The 22,693-nt window shown below is 37.2% G+C and overlaps 1 protein-coding gene across 6 annotated transcripts in view; it reads left to right on the top strand.

The window, feature by feature from the left end:
• Window positions 1-670: 670 nt before the first annotated feature.
• The window catches only part of LOC139979431 (bifunctional epoxide hydrolase 2-like), a 64,233-nt gene continuing 42,210 nt past the window's right edge, over window positions 671-22,693 (top strand). For 5 of the 6 annotated variants that reach the window (XR_011797161.1, XR_011797160.1, XR_011797159.1 and 2 more), the window contains exons 1-10: window positions 679-823; window positions 13,809-13,942; window positions 14,353-14,440; window positions 15,446-15,602; window positions 16,178-16,368; window positions 16,589-16,711; window positions 17,403-17,471; window positions 18,020-18,115; window positions 18,527-18,640; window positions 18,926-18,952. Coding sequence is in view for 3 of the 6 variants with exons in the window: in XM_071990208.1 (XP_071846309.1) it covers window positions 13,842-13,942; window positions 14,353-14,440; window positions 15,446-15,602; window positions 16,178-16,368; window positions 16,589-16,711; window positions 17,403-17,471; window positions 18,020-18,115; window positions 18,527-18,640; window positions 18,926-18,952 (966 nt within the window). In the remaining 3 variants the exon portion in view is untranslated. Of the gene's footprint in view, window positions 824-13,808; window positions 13,943-14,352; window positions 14,441-15,445; window positions 15,603-16,177; window positions 16,369-16,588; window positions 16,712-17,402; window positions 17,472-18,019; window positions 18,116-18,526; window positions 18,641-18,925; window positions 18,953-22,693 lie in introns of all 6 variants that reach the window. The other variant, XM_071990210.1, reaches the window with a different exon arrangement.

Genomic DNA, 22,693 nt, shown 5'->3' on the forward strand with positions numbered 1-22,693 from the left:
CAGCGCCATACATAGTCACCGCACTAGAAGTGCCGGCCAAGCACACCACAACTTATGTAATACAACATTCGGTACGTTAAGTTTAAAGAATCGTGCTATGAGGACATGGAATTACTGCTACTATAAAATCTAAACCATCTAAAGTAACATTTAGAAAACGTTAAAAAAGAAGTAATTTCTCAGTATTGATACATCGTTTATATCGAGTGTTATTAAGTATTCCTTGCAGTAAATATATTTTCATTTATGTATATAATGTATTTTTTTTCTTTCTTTCTTGGGAGTCCTTTACCTTGTTAAGCCTGAATTGGCTTCTTAGAGGACTTCCCTCCACATGTATATATTTATTATCTGTAAAAATCAAATAAATCAAATCAATCAATCATTTGTAGGAGAGAGTCAATTCCACAAGTATCTCACATTGAACACCATCGGAAAGTAGGGAAAAGCAAATGCGCCAATTTTTCCATATAGATCTAGGCCTTCACAGTAATATTCCCTGTAATCAATTAGCTATATAGATCACAATCCTGTTCGGGAAAGCGTTCAAAATGAGCTGTTGAAAAAAATGTCAAAGTTTTGAAACCTAGTACACGAAGTTCTAGTTTCGAATAGGCTTTCTGTCATTGGCGATCTATTGCTTTTTGTGTGTACACCCGTCACAAAGTTTGTCAAATGACAAACAGCTGAAGTGTCTTACCAGATCCGCGAATGTCTCACAAACACATTGCGGTGACTAAGTTACCATTTTCCAGACAGTAGAACGAAATCGGAACGGCATATGAATGGTGAAAATTGCCCGTTTTAAAGCTACAACGTTTGGGTATAAGCTATTATTTTTTAAGTAGATTTTTGGTACTTACTATACTTTTAACGCTTACCATGCGTCCCAGTGTATGAAACAAATACTCAGTAGGCCGAAGTAATACCAGGGAGCTGCTAGAGTAGCAGCTCCCTGGTAATACTAAGTTTGTAATAATACTAGCCATATAGCTAGGCCTATGCCCCTAAAGGCTACATGCCTAGTCTAGGTTAAGGCTAAAGTTTTGGGCAGAAATCTGTTTACTACTGGTCCTAGCCTGAAGCCCTGGACCTAAACTAACACTTCTCTTAATTATAATAAAGTTGGTTGGCTTAATTGCAGAATACTCCACAACACAAAGCTCAACGCTGTAGCTGGCTTCACTGTCCCACTCATGGCGGTGTAGCCACAACAGCATAATAATAGTTTGAATACATTGAACTTGGCATTTCTCGCATTGAACTTTCCCATGCATATTTTAGTTTCATCTAAGGTCCCATAGCAGGCCTTATAATTATAACAATGTAATGATAGTTCAAGGAAGGCCAAAAAAATGAACCATCCTGACAGTGAAGCCATGCACAACAGCATATGATACAGATCAAACTTCTTTATTTTTGGCGTTTGTCCTTGTATCTAACTTCCCTATGCATAAATGAACTGATGGTGTAATCAGTGTAGTCACAACAGCATGATACATTGGACTTATTTTACTTTAAGCTTTTCTCTGTATATTACTACAATTACTATGACTCACTAGGCAAAGGGGTGGGCAACCTTTTTGAAGGGTGTTACTAAAACGAATGACAATTGCGTTACACATAACGAATGACAATATGTTGTACACACTAAAAAATTGCGTTGACTAAAACGAATGACAGTAATGACAGAACAGACATTTGCTTCAACCGGATATCACAGTTCAGACTTCGTGGGCATCTAGATCTAGTAAAGTACGGACAAGATAAAAACGCACCTTATAGTAAGCGAAATTGTAAGTCTGATTTAAAAAAAAAAATTTAACGTCATTTTTCCGATATTAATTGTTAGAAACTAACAATACTATAATCTTGAAACGGCTTCAGATATATTTCTATATAAATCTACAGAGGTAAAAAGCACAGCACTCAAGCGCATTCTCACACACAAACTTTCCCTGTGGTTTCTATCCGTAAATTACACCAAAACCCTGCAACCACGTAACATGCGATTTTCCTCAAATCATTTTTGCGCAGAAAACCAATAACCGCATTTACTCCACTCCGTTAATCATTCTATCTCTTCTCAATACTGTCCTTCGGTGTCATTCGTTGTCATTCGCCTTCATTCGCTGTCATTCGCAAATGATAATTAACCCTGTACAAAGTCAATTGTCATTCGGCCATTCGCTGTAATTCGTTTTAGTTTGTCCCTTTTTGAATGTATTGTTATGAAATAGTGATACCATCTCTTTGATGTTACCGAGAAACTCCATCGAGACACCTTACAGGCCTCTTATGTATTTATCTAGGTCATGGATTCAGTTTTCCCACGAGAAGTTTTTAACTATCTTATTGAATCTTGGTACAGGGCCTTTTCCCAAAATAGATTCCATTATGTCTGTGGAACATTCAAGAAGGTTCTCTCACGTGGTATGGAAGTTTCCATAGAAAGGGGATGGACTTCCAAACTCCCAACCAATCAGGGCAGATCAGTGCCAGCGCACTTATTTTTATATCATTAAGCTAATACAGGATGGTCAGGTTATTGGCTGCCTACTGATTATGCGCAGAGGGATTTTGTAGAAGTAAGGGTTTAAAAGTAAAAGGAGGCCGAAAGTTTTGGCACTCCGTCAGCAAAGTTTATCACTCTGTCAGCAAATTTATCACTTGGTCAGCAAATTTATCACTCCGCCGAAAGTTCATCACTCCTAATTGTTTAATTGACGGAGTCAAGTCAAGTCAAATCATTGTAATTGAGTTTTATTTGTAAAGAGAATCGACAGAGAAGAAATTATACCGAATCATTAATCAAATCCTATCTCGTCAAATTGTTTTTTGTGTGAAGTCATTGTTTTCTTCCGTTCGAGACATCTCCTGAAGAAGCATAAATACGGCATCAAGATATCCCAGTACCTTTCTATCGCGAGTCCCGATGTAGTAATTACCATCGGAGGAGCCGGGCTCGTCACAATATTACATGGTGGAGATCGGTTGCTTTCTTCAGGAACACAACGGAAACGGAACTTTTCACAACTTCGTTCGTTACGATCAATAACGAACAGAAGGATTTTTTTGGCCCGAAGACCTTACGAGGAACACAACGTATGTTCACGACCTAGCCTAACATACACACTCTACGAGGGAAGTCAGCCTTTACTAGCCTAAGCCTGTACACCGGAACCACTGATCTGTACACTATAACGTTAATCAACCCAGCATGCAGTTCGCGTTTGAACATTCGCGCAACTAGTAGTTAGTCATACTACAGCCCAAATTATCAGAACTGAACATTTTCGCGATCTAAGCCTAGACTCTACCCGATGTTAACGGCGAACGAATCTGCAGTATACGAGATGTAGGCCCACCTGCTACTGCTACTACCTGCCGCTACTACTACTATACTACTACTAGCCGAGGGACTTCAATCATCGTTTGCAGTTCCACTACCAGTTCTTCGTTAAAACTTAAGGGTGAGTGAAATCATGCCAATTTGTATCCCAACCCCTATTTGAGATCAGAGTGTAACGATAAGTTATTTTATTCGTGTCCATGTATTGCATATTTGTTATTTGTATTTGTATTACGGTCGATAGTGTGTTCAATTTAGTATAGGCTCATGTTGTATCATAACTAGCCTACTTGTAAGTTATATTCAGCATAATGTCCGTCAGTGAACAGGAAACTTCGACCTCAGTTAATGTTATGCAGAAACATAGGCCCACTGATTTTTTGCCATCACGATTTCAGGGCGATGTAATTGATGCAGATTTAGCCGAAGCTCATTATTTGGGATTTGAAGATTATTTAGAGGTGCATAAATTGCCGTCCCAAACCACCCCTGAGGCTGTAGCGGAAGAATTTAATGAAATATGTCGCATATTTAAGCGAACACTTAAAGGCCAAGCCAGACTCTGGATTGAAAACAAAAATTTTTCAACTGTTGCTGATCTTCAAAAGCAATTCCTTGCTCGTTTCAGTCCAGGCACTTCTTCCTACGCTAAATCACAGGCATTTCACGCATTGAGCTATACGCCAGGTGATACAGCTCAAGCTCATTTGGCCAAAATTTCAAAAGCTGCAGCACAATTAAGTTATGGCGAGGACCAAATTAGAGATAAATTGATCTCGACCCTGCCTTTGCAATGCCGCTCAGCAGTGTTGATGTCTGCATCACCAAAAGCAACAATTGCAGATTTGGTCATGAAAGTGCAATGTTATTTTGACTTACAAATCCAAAGTCAACCCACAGCTTCTTCCGAACTATTTATGGCAATGCACGACAAAGCATCTTCTGTTCAGACTCCTACTATTTCTGCATCTTCTGAGATACACGAGTTGTGTAATAAAATTCAGGAATTAGAGACCAAGTTTGATCAGTCACGTAGGTCAGAATCGCAAGACAATCCAAAAGATATGAGGCAAAGATATAGTTCTCGTGATTCTCGTGGTCCTAGGAAAGGTCAGAATAATAACAGGCGAAGGTTACCATATTTTAATCCTTCAATTACATGTTACTACTGCCAAAATCGAGGTCATTTTGCACAATATTGTCAAATTCGCCTAAGCCATGAAATGGAGGCTAATGTAAAGAGAGTACCAACACAGAATTTTCAGTAGGGAGCACTTATGATTGCACTCATCATACAGTGACTCCAGACAAAGTACCAAGTAAGGGAAGATCGAAACGTAAAGCAAATAATATTTGGAAGAATAGTAATATTCCTAGTTCTAGATATACAGGGAACGACCGTAATGTGGATATTCAACTGGACACACGTAATTTTGTAAGAGGTACTTTACATGATGGTAAAGGAATTTCATTGTTGTTTGATAGTGGAGCGACACGCTCTATCATTTCTTCTTCTACAGTGCAAAATTCAAAGTATTTATCCTCTATACAACCAGTCTCAGTTGATGTAGTAAACCTAAAGTTGGGTAATGGTCAGTTTATTCATGCGTATAGCACGATAACATTTCAGGTCAAAATTCAAGGTCATGAATTTCAGCTTTCTGCTTTAATTGCTGCAAACCTGACAGGTATTGACTTAATATTAGGTAGTCAGACTCTGAAGGAATTGAATGGATCTTTGGACTTTACCACAAATTGTTTTAGAATTAAACAAGCCAAAGTTTTCCTTAGGCCAGTGCAGAGATTTGTTATTTACCCAGGTCAGCAAAGATACATTACTGTACAGGGACGTCTTCCACTATATGCACGAAATGCAGATGTGGTTATTAAACCGTTTCCTCTAATATCTCGTATGTGTCCTTCACGAATGTTAGTGAAAATGCATAAAGGTAGAACAAAGATTCTACTAAGGAACATGGGTAATCGGAAATTTTTTCTGAATCCTTCTCGCACAGTGGCTCATTTAGATTTAGCAGATATCATTACGGTCACAGAAGACATACCTACTGAATCTCTAGATTTTCTCAATGTCATGAGAGACATCGAAAAACCGTCTCTTTTTCAAACCAATTCTAACTCTAAAGAGAATCGTGATGAAATTACACGATATAATTTACATCGATATCCACATTTGACAGCCGATGATCCCCTGGTTTCCAAATCTGAACAGGAAATCATGAGAGATAACATTAATTTGGAACAAAGTATTCTGAATGCTTCAGAAACAGAAAGCATTTATGAATTTCTAGACTCACATAGAGATGCATTTTCTCTTTATGGTGAATTGTCTCACTGTCCAAATTATGAGGCTGATATTACTCTTACTAATGATGAGCCATTTTACATACGTCCCTATAGACTTTCAGATGAGGACAAAGTCATTGTCGCCAGTGAGCTTGACAAATTAGTGCGATTAGGAATCTTAGCGGTAGGACATCAGTCTTATACCTCACCGGTTTTCCTCATTCCAAAGAAGGGAACAAAAGACAAAAGGGTTGTCACAGATTTTCGCTACTTGAACAGTGGAATAAAACGTCTCAATCACCCATTTCCATTACTGAATGAGACTATCCGTACCATAGGGTACTCTGGAGCCAAAATTTTGGGTGTTCTTGACTTAAAGTCTGCATTCTTCTGTCTGCCACTCAGTGTTCATGCACAACAATATACAGGTATTGCATCATTTCATGGAGGAAAGCATTATTATTATAAACGCTTACCACAGGGATTGAATTTATCTCCAGCGATCTTTCAGTCGAAAATTAATGATATTTTGGCAACGATCCCAAATTCAAATAAGTTCTGTATTGCTCATCATGACGATATTATTGTGTACAGTGCAGACAAACGATCCCACAAACAACACCTACAGGCAATTTTTAAGGTTTTAATGGACAACGGATTGAAAATCTCTCCGAAAAAGTGTAGCATTTTTCAAAATTCAGTCCGATATATGGGACATTTGCTCTCAATAACCACAGAGGGTGAGGCTTGTATCCAACCTTTGCATGACAGATGTGCAGCGATCAGGAACACACCGAAACCACACAATGTTAAGTCATTAAGAAGATTTGTAGGTGCGGTTAATTATGTGGCTTCATTTTTCCCAAATATTCAAGCACTATTGAGACCATTACATCATTTGAGTCGTAAGAGAAAGGTATTTAAATGGACAGAGGAACATCAGTGTGCATTTCAAAGTATTAAAGAGTTGTTGTGTAATCCACCTATATTGCATATGCCACAGAAATATGGTCGTTTTGTATTATATAGCGACACATCACGAGTAGCAACAGGATCGTACCTGACACAAAGAGTTAATGGCAAAGAGAATATTATTGCATATTACTCTAAGATATTACCACCAGCATGTCAGAGGTATAGTGTAACTGAATTAGAAATGATGGGTCTATTTATTAATGTGACAGCATTCAAACATTTATTGCAAAATGTAGAATTTGAGGCATATGTTGATCACTCAGCCATTGTTGAATTGTTTAAGTCAAAACAAGAACCAGCAACTTCACGCTTACGCAAGCTTCTGTTCAAATTGTCAGAATATACATTTCAGGTTGGTTACAAAAAGGGTTCAGAATTGGTTTTGGCAGATTATTTGTCTAGAGCACCACAGGAATTCCACTCTGAAATAGATCAGGTTGCTCAAGAGGTCAGTTCTTATGAGGATTTTTCAACTCCACCTAAGGAGACATTTAATCCAATCATGACAAGGTCAATGGCAAGGTCAATGGGAGTCAAAGTTCCAGATTTATTTCCGAATAAAGTCATAAAGGAGTCTATGCAGGATTCCCCAGCCAAAGAATTGACAAATAGAGTTAATAGGACATCCGTTCCTAAGGCAACACATTCTAGTGATCATGTTACACAGAGACCACAACCTGAGTCACAAAAGACGACTACACCAGTAATTTCTACTGATAAGAGAGAAACATATATTCAAAGGCCTACTATTTCTATGCCGAGTGAAAATAGACATACATTTAGTCCTGATGTGTTAGTTGTGCCAAATTTTACAAGTGTTTCTCAACCTTCAGAGCCAAGATTAGTGGATCAGAGTAGACATAGAGTGCCAGAGGTAGTCAGAGAACCACCACCAGAATTATTTGTTCAGCCGAAGCCAGTCATAACAAACATTGATCATTTGGTTACAGGGCACATTCCAAAACAAAAGGAATTGAATAAAGTCATGAAGGCAATTCAAGGAAAGCTGATCAAAAACTATGATCTGCCATTTGATGTAAAAGAGTTGCAAATTCAACAACAAACTTGTCCTTTCTACAAACCAATTTATGATTTTCTTGCACACGACATTATTCCAAGTAATGCTAAGCATGCTAGAACTGTTCGTTCTCAAGCAGAGGATTATTTGTTATGTAATAGTTTGTTATTCAGGATATTTTTGCATGAGACTAATGATGCTAAGATGACTCTTCAGTTAGTCGTACCTGAGACTATGGTGGAACAAATAATATCTCGATATCATGATGACTTGTTAAGTAATCATCAGGGTGTAATGCGTACATATTTGACCATTAGACAGCATTTCTATCTGCGCAATATGTTTCAACGCATCAGTAATTATATTCAGGCATGTCTCCGTTGTCAAGAATTCCGTAAGAAACCGGACAAATTGAGACAATATCATGCTCGCATTCCTGATTCTTATCGTCCTTTTGACAGACTTAGTCTGGATTTCAAGACTATGCCCACAACGGCTACAGGATTTAAACATTTGATGGTTGTTTGTGATGAGATCACTAGATTTGTTGTATGTGTTTCTCTTAAGACTCTTGATGCTGAAACGATATGTGAAGCATTATTGCAGAGGGTAGTTACAACCTTTGGTCCACCGTCTTGTATTATAAGTGATGCGGCATCTTCTCTTACAGGAAAATTAGTGGAGCTCTTAAGTAAAGCTTTAGGCATTGAACAAAAGTTCATCAGTGTAAGCAATCATGGAAGCTTACAGGTTGAAAGACACATTCAGACGCTTTCAGATTTCCTCAAAGTGAACTTAAATCAGTTTGGTACGGATTGGGTACGATTTGTCCCAACATCAGCCTATGCATATAACACATTTTCCTCTCCTCAGTTGGGTAGCTATAGCCCATTTGAACTTGCATTTGGACGTAAGCCGCCAAATCTTACAAATTTATCGTTCAATCCAATGGCAGGATTATCACAATCTCATGGAGAATATGCTGCATTGTTAAAGAAACGATTTGATCATTTGTCAAGGGTAATGTTGGTCTTACAAAAGAAGCAACAAGATGCTCAGAATGTTAAGATAAGTGCAAAACTGGACAAAGGTGCAGTTTATTCAACGGGTCAATTAGTGTATCTGTATAAGCCAACGTCTTCCTCCTTGACTGCGAACTCTCGCAAAATTGCTGCAGAATGGTGTGGACCACTAGTGATCCATCAAGTTTTAGATAGGACTCATTATTTGTTGGCCACTCTCAAAGGAGAAATTCTTAGTGATGTATTCAATTATAACAGGCTTAAACCATGTTTTGTAAGAGCATCTTCTGAAACTAAGAATATCACCAACATTCAGAAATTGCGAAATGTCTTGAAAACAAAGGGTTCATCAAGTGAAAAGGTTGCACGAATGAGAAATGTTTTGAGTAGTAACACTTCTAATGCAGAAAATGTTAATGTCATGCAAGATGCACATATTGAGTTTCATGATGAGTTTGGTAACATTTTGCCAGGGGTAACTTCAGATCACATCATGTGTCTTGTGACTACTAAGCCAATGAATGTTGCATCATTTTTAGAGAATAGAGCACATAATGAAGGATTAGCAATTCCATATCCTTCCATGAAAGATAGCATATTAAGGCAAAAGAAAGTTTTTGCAAATGCTCCACAAGGAGACATGAAAGTCCAACGTGCTCGATACAAATTGGGTGAATTACAGGTTCTGGTCACCTATCAGACACCATGTTTTCCAACAGGCTTTAAGAGTCATGATTTTTGGTGGAATGTAGGAAAATATTCCAACACAGAGGAAATTATGAATTTTCTCCATGAAAAGGGATTGAACATTACAGGCAATCCAGGCAGGATGTTGCAAACATTATATGGTTAGTATGTATAACTGCATATTGCTTTAAGTTCAGATGAACAGGTGTTTTATCCACAATTGTATGAATGGAATGCGTCATGGCATTTACCTGCTTACCTATTAAGTGGAAGTCATTGTACTATATGGTGTAACAATATAAGCTTTATTGTTAAAAACGCCACCAAGTGACCTAGTTTCATCTTTTATGACAAATGTGTAGTGAGTATACCTTATTTTCTCCTTATGAATTCGTTCAAACGTTTACCCGGCAATTAGAACATATCCGGAATATTAGCAACATGGGTTTTCATATATTGAGAAATATTTTAAGGATATTTACATTGCATCATTTATGTTATATATTGAAGGCTATTTAGAGACAGCATTGAAGATGTGCAACTTTTGCTTACAGCAACAGTTATCGAAGCAAATGAGAGTATAGATCTTTTGAGGAAATTATGTATATATTTTCTTTTCCTCAATTATTCATGCAAAAGTAAATTTCATCATGAAGTTGAAAAGACAAGATGTTAAGTATTAAGTAAATTTGAAGAAAGATTTGTTGATGTCATAGTCTATGGGGTCTCTTTTATGGTATCGAATATCTAGTACTTTGGTACTTTACTAGATCATTCGGAGTGCATACCTAGGGTCACCATGCTATCGAGTCACATTTTCTTGATTTTCTTGAGGTGAATGTATATGATTCACACGGTTTCAAAGCAGTTTTGAAACTATGACTTCATTTAAAGAGGAGGTTTTGTAAATGAATTTGTAATATTTTTAAGGTTCGTTTTTAATATACGAAATTTTTTTTATGGAACGCTAAGGTGTTCTGTTCAGTTAAAAGATAACTAAGTCAAGTTTTCTCTGATCTCTCCCCAATCACGGCATGATTTCACTTTTGATATAAATGTATTATTGATGTATGAAATGCATAAATGTATTTTGTAAGAGATACTGCATATTTTGCTGTGTCATGTAACTTTAAGATATCTTAATGATATTTTTTTTTTTAGATTACATCATATGATGTCATCAATATTGAAGAGGTACACAAAAATTCATGGAGATAGTGTCAATGTATATACCATATGATCATTTTAATATTCGTAACCAAGATGTTAACCTTTGAGATACATGAAGACCATTTATTGAAGTCAATGAATATTAGTGAATGTGCTTACAGTACTCTACCTTCTTGAGATAATGATAAGTTAAAGCAGTATGATGTTAAAATTTTGGAGTATCCAAAAATTTTAAAAGATTGAGGGGGATGTTATGAAATAGTGATACCATCTCTTTGATGTTACCGAGAAACTCCATCGAGACACCTTACAGGCCTCTTATGTATTTATCTAGGTCATGGATTCAGTTTTCCCACGAGAAGTTTTTAACTATCTTATTGAATCTTGGTACAGGGCCTTTTCCCAAAATAGATTCCATTATGTCTGTGGAACATTCAAGAAGGTTCTCTCACGTGGTATGGAAGTTTCCATAGAAAGGGGATGGACTTCCAAACTCCCAACCAATCAGGGCAGATCAGTGCCAGCGCACTTATTTTTATATCATTAAGCTAATACAGGATGGTCAGGTTATTGGCTGCCTACTGATTATGCGCAGAGGGATTTTGTAGAAGTAAGGGTTTAAAAGTAAAAGGAGGCCGAAAGTTTTGGCACTCCGTCAGCAAAGTTTATCACTCTGTCAGCAAATTTATCACTTGGTCAGCAAATTTATCACTCCGCCGAAAGTTCATCACTCCTAATTGTTTAATTGACGGAGTCAAGTCAAGTCAAATCATTGTAATTGAGTTTTATTTGTAAAGAGAATCGACAGAGAAGAAATTATACCGAATCATTAATCAAATCCTATCTCGTCAAATTGTTTTTTGTGTGAAGTCATTGTTTTCTTCCGTTCGAGACATCTCCTGAAGAAGCATAAATACGGCATCAAGATATCCCAGTACCTTTCTATCGCGAGTCCCGATGTAGTAATTACCATCGGAGGAGCCGGGCTCGTCACAATATTACAGTATGGGCCAGATATGAGGAGTGAAAAATTTACTGGGCAGCACCTAACCAATGAGCTGCTGTTGATTTCAAACCTTTGATTCCGAGGACTTTCAAGCAATAGGTGTGTAATATTCCCAAAACATAATGTCAATACAGTACAGTTGATATTAATGTGGATAACAGGCCTACCTGACAGCATCATTAGTGCCGATAAAATTTGAAGTAGCTAGCTCGTCTTTTGTGATGATGTTAAATAGATTGGGTTTTTTTTCATTTTCTTGAGACATCTCACGGCCGCAAAAAAATCAATGGGCCGCAAAAAAAATCACTGACGGGCAGCATCTGGCCCCCGGGCCGAAGGTTGCCAACCACAGCCTACAGTAGGCTATACCGTCGCCGTAGCCAACCTCTTTAAAGGGTGTTGCTTCAAAGTTGTGGGGTATTCTACAATTATTCTACTGGTGTTAAGGTACATTTGAATCTCCAAATATTACACCTGGCTCTATATAGGTCATATTTCATAACATTATATTTCCCACAGCTTTACAACTTTATAATACACTAACACTGCAGGCTATGAGTAATAGGCCTATAGCCTATAGGCTACAGTAGTTAGTAGTAACAATTTGTTAATCAACACTGTAAGTGTATCATAGCCTGTGTGTATGATCATATAGGGAATTTACATGTATAATCTGATTGGGTAAAGGTATCCTATGTGTAACATCTCTTGCAGGACTCAGTAAATAAGTTTTTGTTGGAATAGTTCTTATGTTTTGTGAATAGTTTTATAGTTAATACCACCAAGGTTAGTATGTACCATTTTATGCAATTTCATTTAACTTCCAATGAAAGATGAGAAAAAAATATCCTGTCATGATGAAAGCATAACAAAACAGGAATGAAAACTTCTTAGTATATTCTTCTCTTTTGGAGTACCATTTGCCAAATAAACCATCTTATATGTAACTTGTAAGTTAGAGGGCCTGATGTTGCAATCCTAGCAGGATCTTCTTCAGTATGGAACATGAAAGGGCAAAATATATTTATAACAACGCCCTGCCCTGTCTTGTAGCGACAAACATGTATAATTTGTTAACAACATCTTAACTTATAGCAACAACCATGTAACATTAGTTACTCTAAAATGTTGTGATTTGTAGCAACGACCATGTAAGAATCTTCAACGACGTCCTGATACGTAGCAAAAAACATGTAGGATTTGTTAATATCCTAATTTGTAGCCACTGTAAAAGTTGGATGTCTGGTAAGACTATATAAATATGATGGAAGAGAGACTCAGAGAGGATCGATGTGTGTCTGAATCGTGTATATTGACAATCAGGTTTTACAGAGTCTGTGTAGAACCACAGAGAAAGTACTAAAGAGTTTCTTACGAGTATGATTATGTTACAGCAACGACCATGTAAAATTTGTTATAAATGTTGTGATCTGTAGCAGCGACCATGTAAGAATCGTCAACAAAGTCCTGATTTGTAGTGAAACAACCATGTAAAAGTTTTCATCAATGCACTGATATGTAGCAACAACCATGTAAATATCGTCAACAATATCCTGATTTGTAGCAACAGGGACGTAAAAATTTTTAACTACCTAATTCCTAGCAAAGGCACCCTTCAGAAAAGTTTCTGGAGGAAATGGCCTACAATGGTTATGATCTACATATGTTCAAAAAGAAAATGTTGGTGCTTGGTTTAAACCACCTGTGAATGGTGGAAGTAACTGCTATAGTTTAGCAACATAGTTGGAATTCTAATAAGCGAAAGTTCAGGAAAGTTTTAGCCTTCTTTCCGAGATGCCCATCACCCCCTGCCATAGCATATTTAGTCAATCCATTGTCTATTAGTGATTTCAAGTCCTCTCGATCTGACGTCATATTTGTCAGGGTACTGTGCTAAATTATCAGCTTCAATCATACCAAAAGTCAGTGCAAAACACTTTATAACTGCATCCATATTTAGTAATGAACATAAAGCAAAATTTGCTGCTAATAGAAATTTACAAAAAAAGCTTTCGAAGGAGGCCAAAAGAAACTGTTAGCGCACACTGATTATGTTCATGCTGTTGCTACAAATCAAGTCGTTAAAGCTCTACGGACATCTAGGAACAACATTGTCCTAATCACTCTCTCACTTCTCTCGATTAAGTCTAAGAATAGTATGAAAGGCCAAAACTTGCAGGTCTATGTTTATCTAAGCTTAAGCATCTTTAAATTTGATGACCATCAGTAGTACGAAAGAATAAAGTGTCTCTTCTATTTCTTCTCTCATCTTAGACCTGAGATAACCTCTCTTCAACCGATGTGACAATGTCGTGGAAAGGTGCTGTAATATTTGACCTCTACGGGGTCATATTCAAGAGACCTGCGGGTGGCATCTCAAATTATGTCAAAGAATTAGGTTTGCCTCAGTAAGTCTTCAATATCATCAATGAATTTTACCCAGAAATCTCTTATTTTCAAGAACCACCCCATAGAATGCATTTGATGTGGCATGCATGCATAGCCTAGATAGAAAAGGTTACCCCCCCCCCTGCCCTAGCTATTAGCTGTATATGTTAAGTACTGGAATTAACTCCAACAAATGGATGTTCTGCAAATTTCAAATGATTATCCAACATTTCATCTCTGAAATGCCCTAATTCGTTGGGTTGTATTTTTAATGCAGGTCTTTTCTATATTTGGGTTGCTCCATCCATCTGTACGCACATGCTCACAGTTTAAATTGATGATAAGTATAGACTTTGTTAGTAGAACAAAGTAGAGAAATGACTTTGATAGCTGGAATAGTTCCTGACTCTTAATTTATCCTTCCTCGTAGATATTTCTTGGAAAATGTATTCGCATCTGCAGAGAAGCCTGGAGACTCATTTTTTCGCTTAGAGAGAGGTGAACTCTCGGTAACACAGGTAAACTCCGTTGGGCATGATCTATTGTCCATAGCAATGATTTTAACAATGTTTTAAAATAACAAAAGGCACAAATATTAACCTGGCAGCTGGCTGAATCAGACAAACTTTACTCGTCGTGTTATTAACACGGTAGCTCATTGAGAACTGCCCTCAGTATTCATCCTGCGGCCGGGCAAATAATGAAAAGCAATATGATAGTACCCCAACAGCAGGATGAATAAATATAAAAAATATATCATATTTTTTAAAACTGGCAGCCAGACATAACAGGAGTAAATTGCCCTCGTTGTTCGCCGGGACTCCCGGAGAATAGCCTGAAAATTGCCCTTACTCACCGAGCAGCTGAACAAAAATTGGAATTTCATGTTGAATGTGCATAAATTTACTCGTAATGTAAATATTACAGATTGAAGATTTAATTGTTGCCATGTGCACATTCAGGTATAGTTTAGAGAGAGGTGGTATAAAAAATGTGACTAAAACCACAGCATGTAAGAGCCAATTCTCATTATCTTAATCTCCCACAATATGCCAATATGTTGTGTTGGTTAGAAGTTACTTTGTGGAAGTTCTTCAAAGACTTCCCCATCATTCCTCCTAATCTCAAAAAATGACATACCAATTGCTTGAACAAATGCTTGGAAGATATCATCTTCACCAAGTGGCCGTGTCGAACTCTGCGATCTGATTGGTTAATTAACTTTCAATGGTCGTGTTTTCATTCTCACAGGTTTTTGGAAAATCAAAACCCTAGGATAAGATGATATTATTTATATTTGGAACATCGGAAAATCTTACAGTCTGCACTAGGATTTGAACCCACCCCACTGCTGTGCATGTGGACATACTAGTCAACTGGGCTATGGACAAATAGATTAGGAGATGTAAACAGAGATTCAAAATGACTGCTAAAGATGAAATCATTTTTGCTTAAATCATCTCAAATTTGTTTTGATTATTTCCTCATAGTTTGATGTTTGATTTTTTACTTCCATGACGCAGTTCTGTGACCAGTTTGAAAGACGCTGCCAAACGTACGCTAAACAGGTCGACTTTAAGTTACCATCTTCCTTCAGTGCTCAAAAACTCTACTTTAACTTCAGCCATACCTTTCCAGATGAAGAAATGCTAAATGCTGTTGCCATACTCAAGGAGAAAGGTCAGTGGAGTTCCTTTAATTATGCTAAACTGAGTGTGGTTCACTTATTCAGGTGCTGTGGGTGGTAAGATCCACAGAGCAGATTGAATTCTAAATACTGGGTGATTGTATGATCATGATGGCTGCTGTAACTTTGTTTTGTGTTTCTTTTTTTGTGACTTATATGAATTTCTTGTTTGTCTTTCTTCATTGTTAGGTTTGAAATGTAGCAACATCTTGCTAGGTGGGATTCATTGTTCAAATCTGTAGGTATAAGAAATCACTTCTGACTATCACGTGGCTGACTTTATTGAGTGCAGTTCATCTGCCTGATTTCACATGGAAACTGACGAATGTACCGAATAATTGGTAACTTTGATCGGTAACTTTGATTGTGTAATATCAAAACTTAAAATGGCAGACTTGTTACAAATCAGTGTGATGGCTTTATCCACAATGTGTCAGATGTAAAATTAGTTTTTCAAAATGGAAATATATATTACTTTTTTATGTCACCCAACGGTTCGGACAAAATTCTACGAGGAAGCATCATCTATATTTTTAACTTTTGACATAATTTTTTTTCTTCATTTCAGGAATTAAAATCTGTCTCTTGACCAATAATTTCGTAGACGACACAAGCTATCGAGGAGTCTCGGCCCAGAAATTCCTTCCTCTCCGGCTAATCTTTGATGAAATCATCGAGTCTTGTCGGATGGGAATCAGAAAACCTAACCCAGAGATATTTCTAGAAGCTTGCAGGAGACTACAAGCAAAACCAAATGAGGTAATGAACTAAGGGGGTCTCAAGTAAATAATACAGCTTGTTGGTAAGACAGTTTGATTTGTAAGTCAAATTCCAATCTTGTTGCCAGTTGATTATCTCTAGAACTAAATGATTGAACAGTTTACCTGGTAACTCATGCCATTTTAATCATGTTTGACATTTTATCAGCTCAATTTTGTGTGTATTTCTGTAACTAATTTGTTTTAAATTTCGATTGCAGACCGTTTTCCTAGATGATCTAAGAGAGAATGTGAAAGCTGCGAGAAAGCTGGGAATGAAAACCATTCTGGTGAAAAGTTCCAACCAGGCTTTGAGAGAGCTGAAGCTAATGACAGGCATCGATGTAAATATTCCATGACGAGATTATTCGGTCTATTTAACCAGCTATGAATTTCTCCTACTTTATGCTGTTAACTTGCATAGTCGTTGTGTCTAGCTAGATTCACTGTCTGCTTGGGATGTCACTTCCACACATTCTTTAAAGTATCTTCCACCTTAAATGGGAGAGGTTTACAGGGGGGTCTGTAGGGAACTTTCAGGTTATTATTTTCAGGGAGATGATTTGCTCAAAATGCACTTTGCATCAGGAGTTCAGGTTTGGGCCAAAACATTCCCCTTTGTTGAGCACATAGCAAAAACCATATTTTAGTCTGTTTGTGGTCAAAATTAAACAACACACAACAAGCAAAACAAACATAAAAAATAAAAATAAAAAGAATGACAAAAAGATTCAAAAGGAAAATAATATAAAAGGGCAAACAGATCGCCAGCAACTAACGGCTGGATAGCTGAGTTGGAAGAGTGTAGAGCTTGTAATTCTGAGGTCATCTGGTTCAAATCTCATTCTAGCCATAAATTACTTTGCTCTTTTTCCATTGCATATAATTTTTTTCACCTTTTTTAATGTAACATTCTCTTGTTCAAAAAGACAACACATAATACTTATTATGAAAGATATTGCTATTTACCGTACACCTTAATATTATGTTTTTGTAGAAAGTCATTTCGTACCCTCTCCATTATATTTTTTTCAGGTACTAAAGAAAGCCATTCCAGTTTGTATAGACCCTACCAAGATGTCACAGTGTAGCATTACAACAAAGGTATGAATCATCCAAGTATTACTTTCTAAAAGTAGCCAATGACCATCCCTCCCCCTGCCCCCCCCATTCCAAACATGACATACTTTCTTGTATTTGTTGCATGTGTGTCGTTCAGATGGACAGGTTAGCTCTAACAATTACACTTCTCTTTATCTTTCATTATTGATAACACTTTTTTCAAAATAGTTCGCAGTAGTAAAAGTATGTGAGAAATCTGGACTGTTCAAGTCCCAATAGTCGGACACTAGTACACTTTCACATCTGAACAGGAGTACACTTTCACATCTGGACACTAGTACACTTTCACATCTGGACAGTAGTACACTTTCACATCTGGACACTAATACACTTTCACATCTGGACACTAGTACACTTTCACATCTGGACACTAGTACAGTTTCACATCTGGACACTAGCACCCTTTCACATCTGGACACTAATACACTTTCACATCTGGACACTAGTACACTTTCACATCTGGACACTAGTATACTTTCAGATCATTTTAGTGTCTAACTGTCTTCAGGTTTTGTTTCCTTCAACCACAGAGCAGTATTAAGCATCACTTCTTTGAGATGGGTCAGGGACCACCGATAGTTCTCCTCCATGGATTCCCAGAGGGTTGGTACAGTTGGAGACGACAGGTAAATAAGACCATTTGAGATGATCATTTCATTTGTCTGTTTGGTTACATTCATCATTATACATGATTTGAATGTACATCTGATATTGAGCCATATGTTTATATTCTCTACCGATCATGTGATAGATCATGTGACATATCTTATTTTTGGCATCTTTTGTCTTTGGCTTTTCATCTTTTCTGCTACTTTGAATCTTGTGTAAAAGTAAGTAACAAGTAACAGTAACAGAAGGGACACACTGTGTGTGTTTTTGTCCCTTCTGTTACTGTTGCTTGTCATTTAGCCTTTGAAGAAGATCCTGCTAGGATCGAAACGTCAGGCCAACTTACTTTTACACATTCTCTTACACAGGCTCTCTAGTGGATAAGCAGTTTGCTAACAGTTATTATTTTACTTTGAATCTTATGTAAGATTCCTGCCCTAGTGATGAGTGGATACAGAGTCATCGCCATGGAAATGAAAGGATACGGAGAAAGCAGTTGCCCACCAGAAGTATCAGAATACAGTATCGAGAACATTACCAAAGTAAGCTATCTTTCAGGCGATGACAGTATTTCCTATGTCTATTGGAGATTACTAATTAAAATAATGTGCTCGTTATGTGTGTAGACATCCTCTGTCTTCTTCACAATATACATCGATATCCTTCTAGTGCTAGAGAGTTTTTTTTTTCCATAGTTTTTTCTCTAGTATGAAATATTCTTTTGATGCAGCTTTGTGGTTCCATTTTCATGCTTCACTTTTGAGCCCTGAAATAGTCCAAGCACATTTCCAATATTCACTCTAGATTTCTTTTCTTATATTTGACAGAATCTTGTTTCCTTCCTGGATGCATTGGTGAGTAATAGTATGCACTCAAATGTCTATCAAAAGATAAGTAGACTCCACGTTTAGTATAAAAATTGTTCTGGGTGTCCTGAATTAAAGTCAGAACAGATTTTTACTACCTTGAGGAAAGCATGTTACAGTGCAAACAATGAAATAAGTCAAGAAACAAACAGTGCACAAACAGTACACAAACAACAACAAATAGTAAACAAGCAACAGTAAACAAACAACAAAACAATAAAAAAAACACTGAACAAACAACAACAAACAGTAAACAAACAACAAAAAATAGTAAACAAGCAACAACAAACAGTAAAAAACAACAACAAAACAATAAAAAACAGTAAACAAACAACAACAAACAGTACACAAACGACAAACAGTAAACAAACAACAAACAGTAAACAAACAACAAACAGTAAACAAACAACAACAAACAGTAAACAAGCAACAACAAACAGTAAACAAACAACAAACAGTAAACAAACAACAACAAATCAAGCAAACAACAAACAGTAAAGAAACAACAAACAGTAAACAAACAACAACAAACAGTAAACAAACAACAACAAACAGTAAACAGTAAACAAACAACAACAAACAGTAAACAAACAACAGACAGTAAACAAACAACAACAAACAGTAAACAAACAACAACAAACAGTAAACAAACAACAACAAACATAAACACATAGAATTGATCTGCAATACCTCCAAAGCTGATGTACCTATACCTAGCCTATGTAACAAGGCACGAGTTGTCAATGCCCTCAAATGTTTTGGCACAATTCCTTTTGTCTTCTTAGGCAAGAAGGTATACTTGCTGTAGAGATGATTGGACCTTGAATGAAACTAATGGGAGGTGGCACACCACTAACATTGAAACACAAACTGCTGATTTAGGTTCGAGTCGTTTAGAACATGATGGACCATGCAGCAGTTGAAACAGAGAATAAATAAATAGAGAGGAGTCTAATCTGATACGCCTTGATAAAAGTGAGGAGTTCAAACTGTTGTATAACAAAGCAGCGCCTTCAGCCGATTGCAGTAAGAAATTTTGACGCTATTCAATACTTAAATTCCAAACCACTGTAGTTCAAAAAGGTGACTAGTGTACTTTTGTAAGGAAAGTTGAAGGTGATAATTTGAAGTTTTACAGTTTACAAGGTGGATGTGATTATATTCTGATATAAAAAGTGTATCAGTGACAAACTGTATCAGAATTGAATCACCAACCATTAACTACTCGCATATTAGCATTCACTTGATGCGAAATCTAGCAGAATCTCTTAACTTAAATTTCATCTATTGCTGTTTTAAAGTTTAATTTTATGCGTTGGTAATATTGTTGATCAAGGAAAGGTACTTTAGGTATTTTCTTTTTCTTTTAAGCAGATTCATGCAGAATTAGTAGGAATCTTTTTACATCATACATGTACATCCCTGCATTTTCAACTGCATAGAAGTTCTTTCATACCATATGCATTTCCCTCGAATCATATTGTGTTCATTGATCTGGTCAAGAGCTCCTCCAATAGGAGATCTTAATCTAAGTGTCTCTGTGTGTGGGAGCAACTCACGGGCAGAATTTACTACCTTAGAATCGATGATATCAATACAAACTCTTTTTTTTTATTTTCGTTTATTTACTTGTTTTTTCACAACATATATACCACAAAAGTAGTGAATACAGAGAGTTATGGAATGTAAAAGGAAGTGCATCAAGAAACCCTTGTGGACTTATCTATAGTGATACACTCCCTGTACACAGAGTACACAAATAACTTACAAAAAAGAATTAAGAAAAGAACTAAGAAAAAGAAAAGAAGGAGAGAAGAACCTCAATCTCAGTATAAGTTGAAGTAAAATCTCTTTATCAGGCGAACAAACACCATGACTTAGAATGTGTGTGGTTTTAGGCTACAGGAGAACTAGTCTTCCAGTGCAGGGAACTGTTTTGTTTTTGCTACTTTGAGATTTTTTTATAATCAGCAAGCTTGCCAGAGCTTTGCTTTGAGTTCATCCAAAGCAAACTCTGTATTGGTAACGATATACTTACGGAAATCGAATTTAAGAAATGTGTTTGCATAAATATTTCGTATTGGTGAGGATTACAAGTAATTCAAGTAAGAGTGTATTATGAGTGAAGATATCAGTGTTAGGTTCAATTGTAAAAGGAAATATTAACCTCTGGTCTGTCAAGGTAAATATTTTTAAGGGAACAACATTTTGGTAATTATAAAGAGACAACTAGTCAGAGATGACAACTTTTATACTTTCATCACTTCTCCAGTGGCGGCGGAACCGGGGGGGCTTGGGGGGGCTCAGCCCCCCCCAATGATAAAGTTGAGGGGGCAAAAGCATGATAAGCCCCCCCAATATTTACCAAGGCTCCGAAACGTGCATCTGCCCATTTTTCAATGCATACTTGTCGATCTGTCCGATGCACACGTATACTATATAGGTGTAATAATTTTAGTAATTGCTGGGGGACCCTCGGCCCGTCCCCTGGCTATAGACCACATTGTCACCCCAACCGCGTCTTCACGCCCCGTGAAAAGTGGAAGCAGTGAGTGTGAGTACCGGTAAGCGTAACACAACTTCGTCTTAGGCCAATGACTTGCCTCATTTCAGCCAGTTCTCCAACATCCCCTTACTTAGTGGCGGAGCATCCATATATACAGTCAGGGGGGCGGATGCCCCCCCCGCCCCCTGACGGACTCAAATGGACTGCTGGCGCCCTTTTCAGCTTTTCACTACGTTTTACTTATTCGCGATTATTGACTATTTTATTGCGCTCTCATATACCTATTGACATTTGTCATGTTCTGTTGGTGTAATTTTCCGACAAAATGGTGACGACACCTATTTATTCTCCGTTAACTGCAAATTAGCAAGGCCCGGAAAGGGTCATTTCCTGCAATCTAGGGAGTATCTTTCCTCAAAATTTTTCTGTACGCTCCGCTTAGATAGTGTCGAAAGCGCCCCTACAGACCATTCTTGCCCCCCCTCCTGACCAATACCCCTAGCTCCGCCACTGCCCCTTACTACACTCAAAAAACGTCTTTGCGAGTACACTACGAGTAATACCTACTCACTTAAAACACCATCGAATATACAAATTACAATGTTTTTACAGACTTTTACGTGCAATCTGAGAAATTGCAGGCTTGAGGGGTGTTACTAAAACGAATGACAATTGCGTTACACATAACGAATGACAATATGTTGTACACACTAAACAGTTACGTTGACTAAAACGAATGACAGTGAATGACAGCACAGACATTTGCTTCAACCGGATATCACAGTTCGGACTTCGTGGGTATATTAAAACCACGCAAACCGAGTTGACGCGAAATGCGTGGCTTACAGATCTAGTAAAATACGGTCAAGATACAAACACACCTTATAGTAAGCGAAATTGTAAGTCTGACTTGAAAAAGTAAATTTAACGTTATTTTCCGATATTAATTGTTAGAAACTAACAATACTATATTCTTGAAACGGCTAAAAATTTAAAAAAAAATCTTTCTCTGTGGTTTCTATCCGTAAATTACACCAAAACCCTGCAACCACGTAACATGCGATTTTCCTCAAATCATTTTTGCGCAGAAAACCAGTAACCGCATTTACTTCACTGCCTTAATCATTCTATCTCCACTCACCACCGTCCTTCGTTGTCATTCGCTGTCATTCGCGAATGATAATTAACCCTCTACAAAGTCTATTGTCATTCGGCTATTCGCT

This window comes from Apostichopus japonicus, chromosome 14, assembly GCF_037975245.1.
Source record: "Apostichopus japonicus isolate 1M-3 chromosome 14, ASM3797524v1, whole genome shotgun sequence".
Lineage (NCBI taxonomy): Eukaryota > Metazoa > Echinodermata > Holothuroidea > Aspidochirotida > Stichopodidae > Apostichopus > Apostichopus japonicus.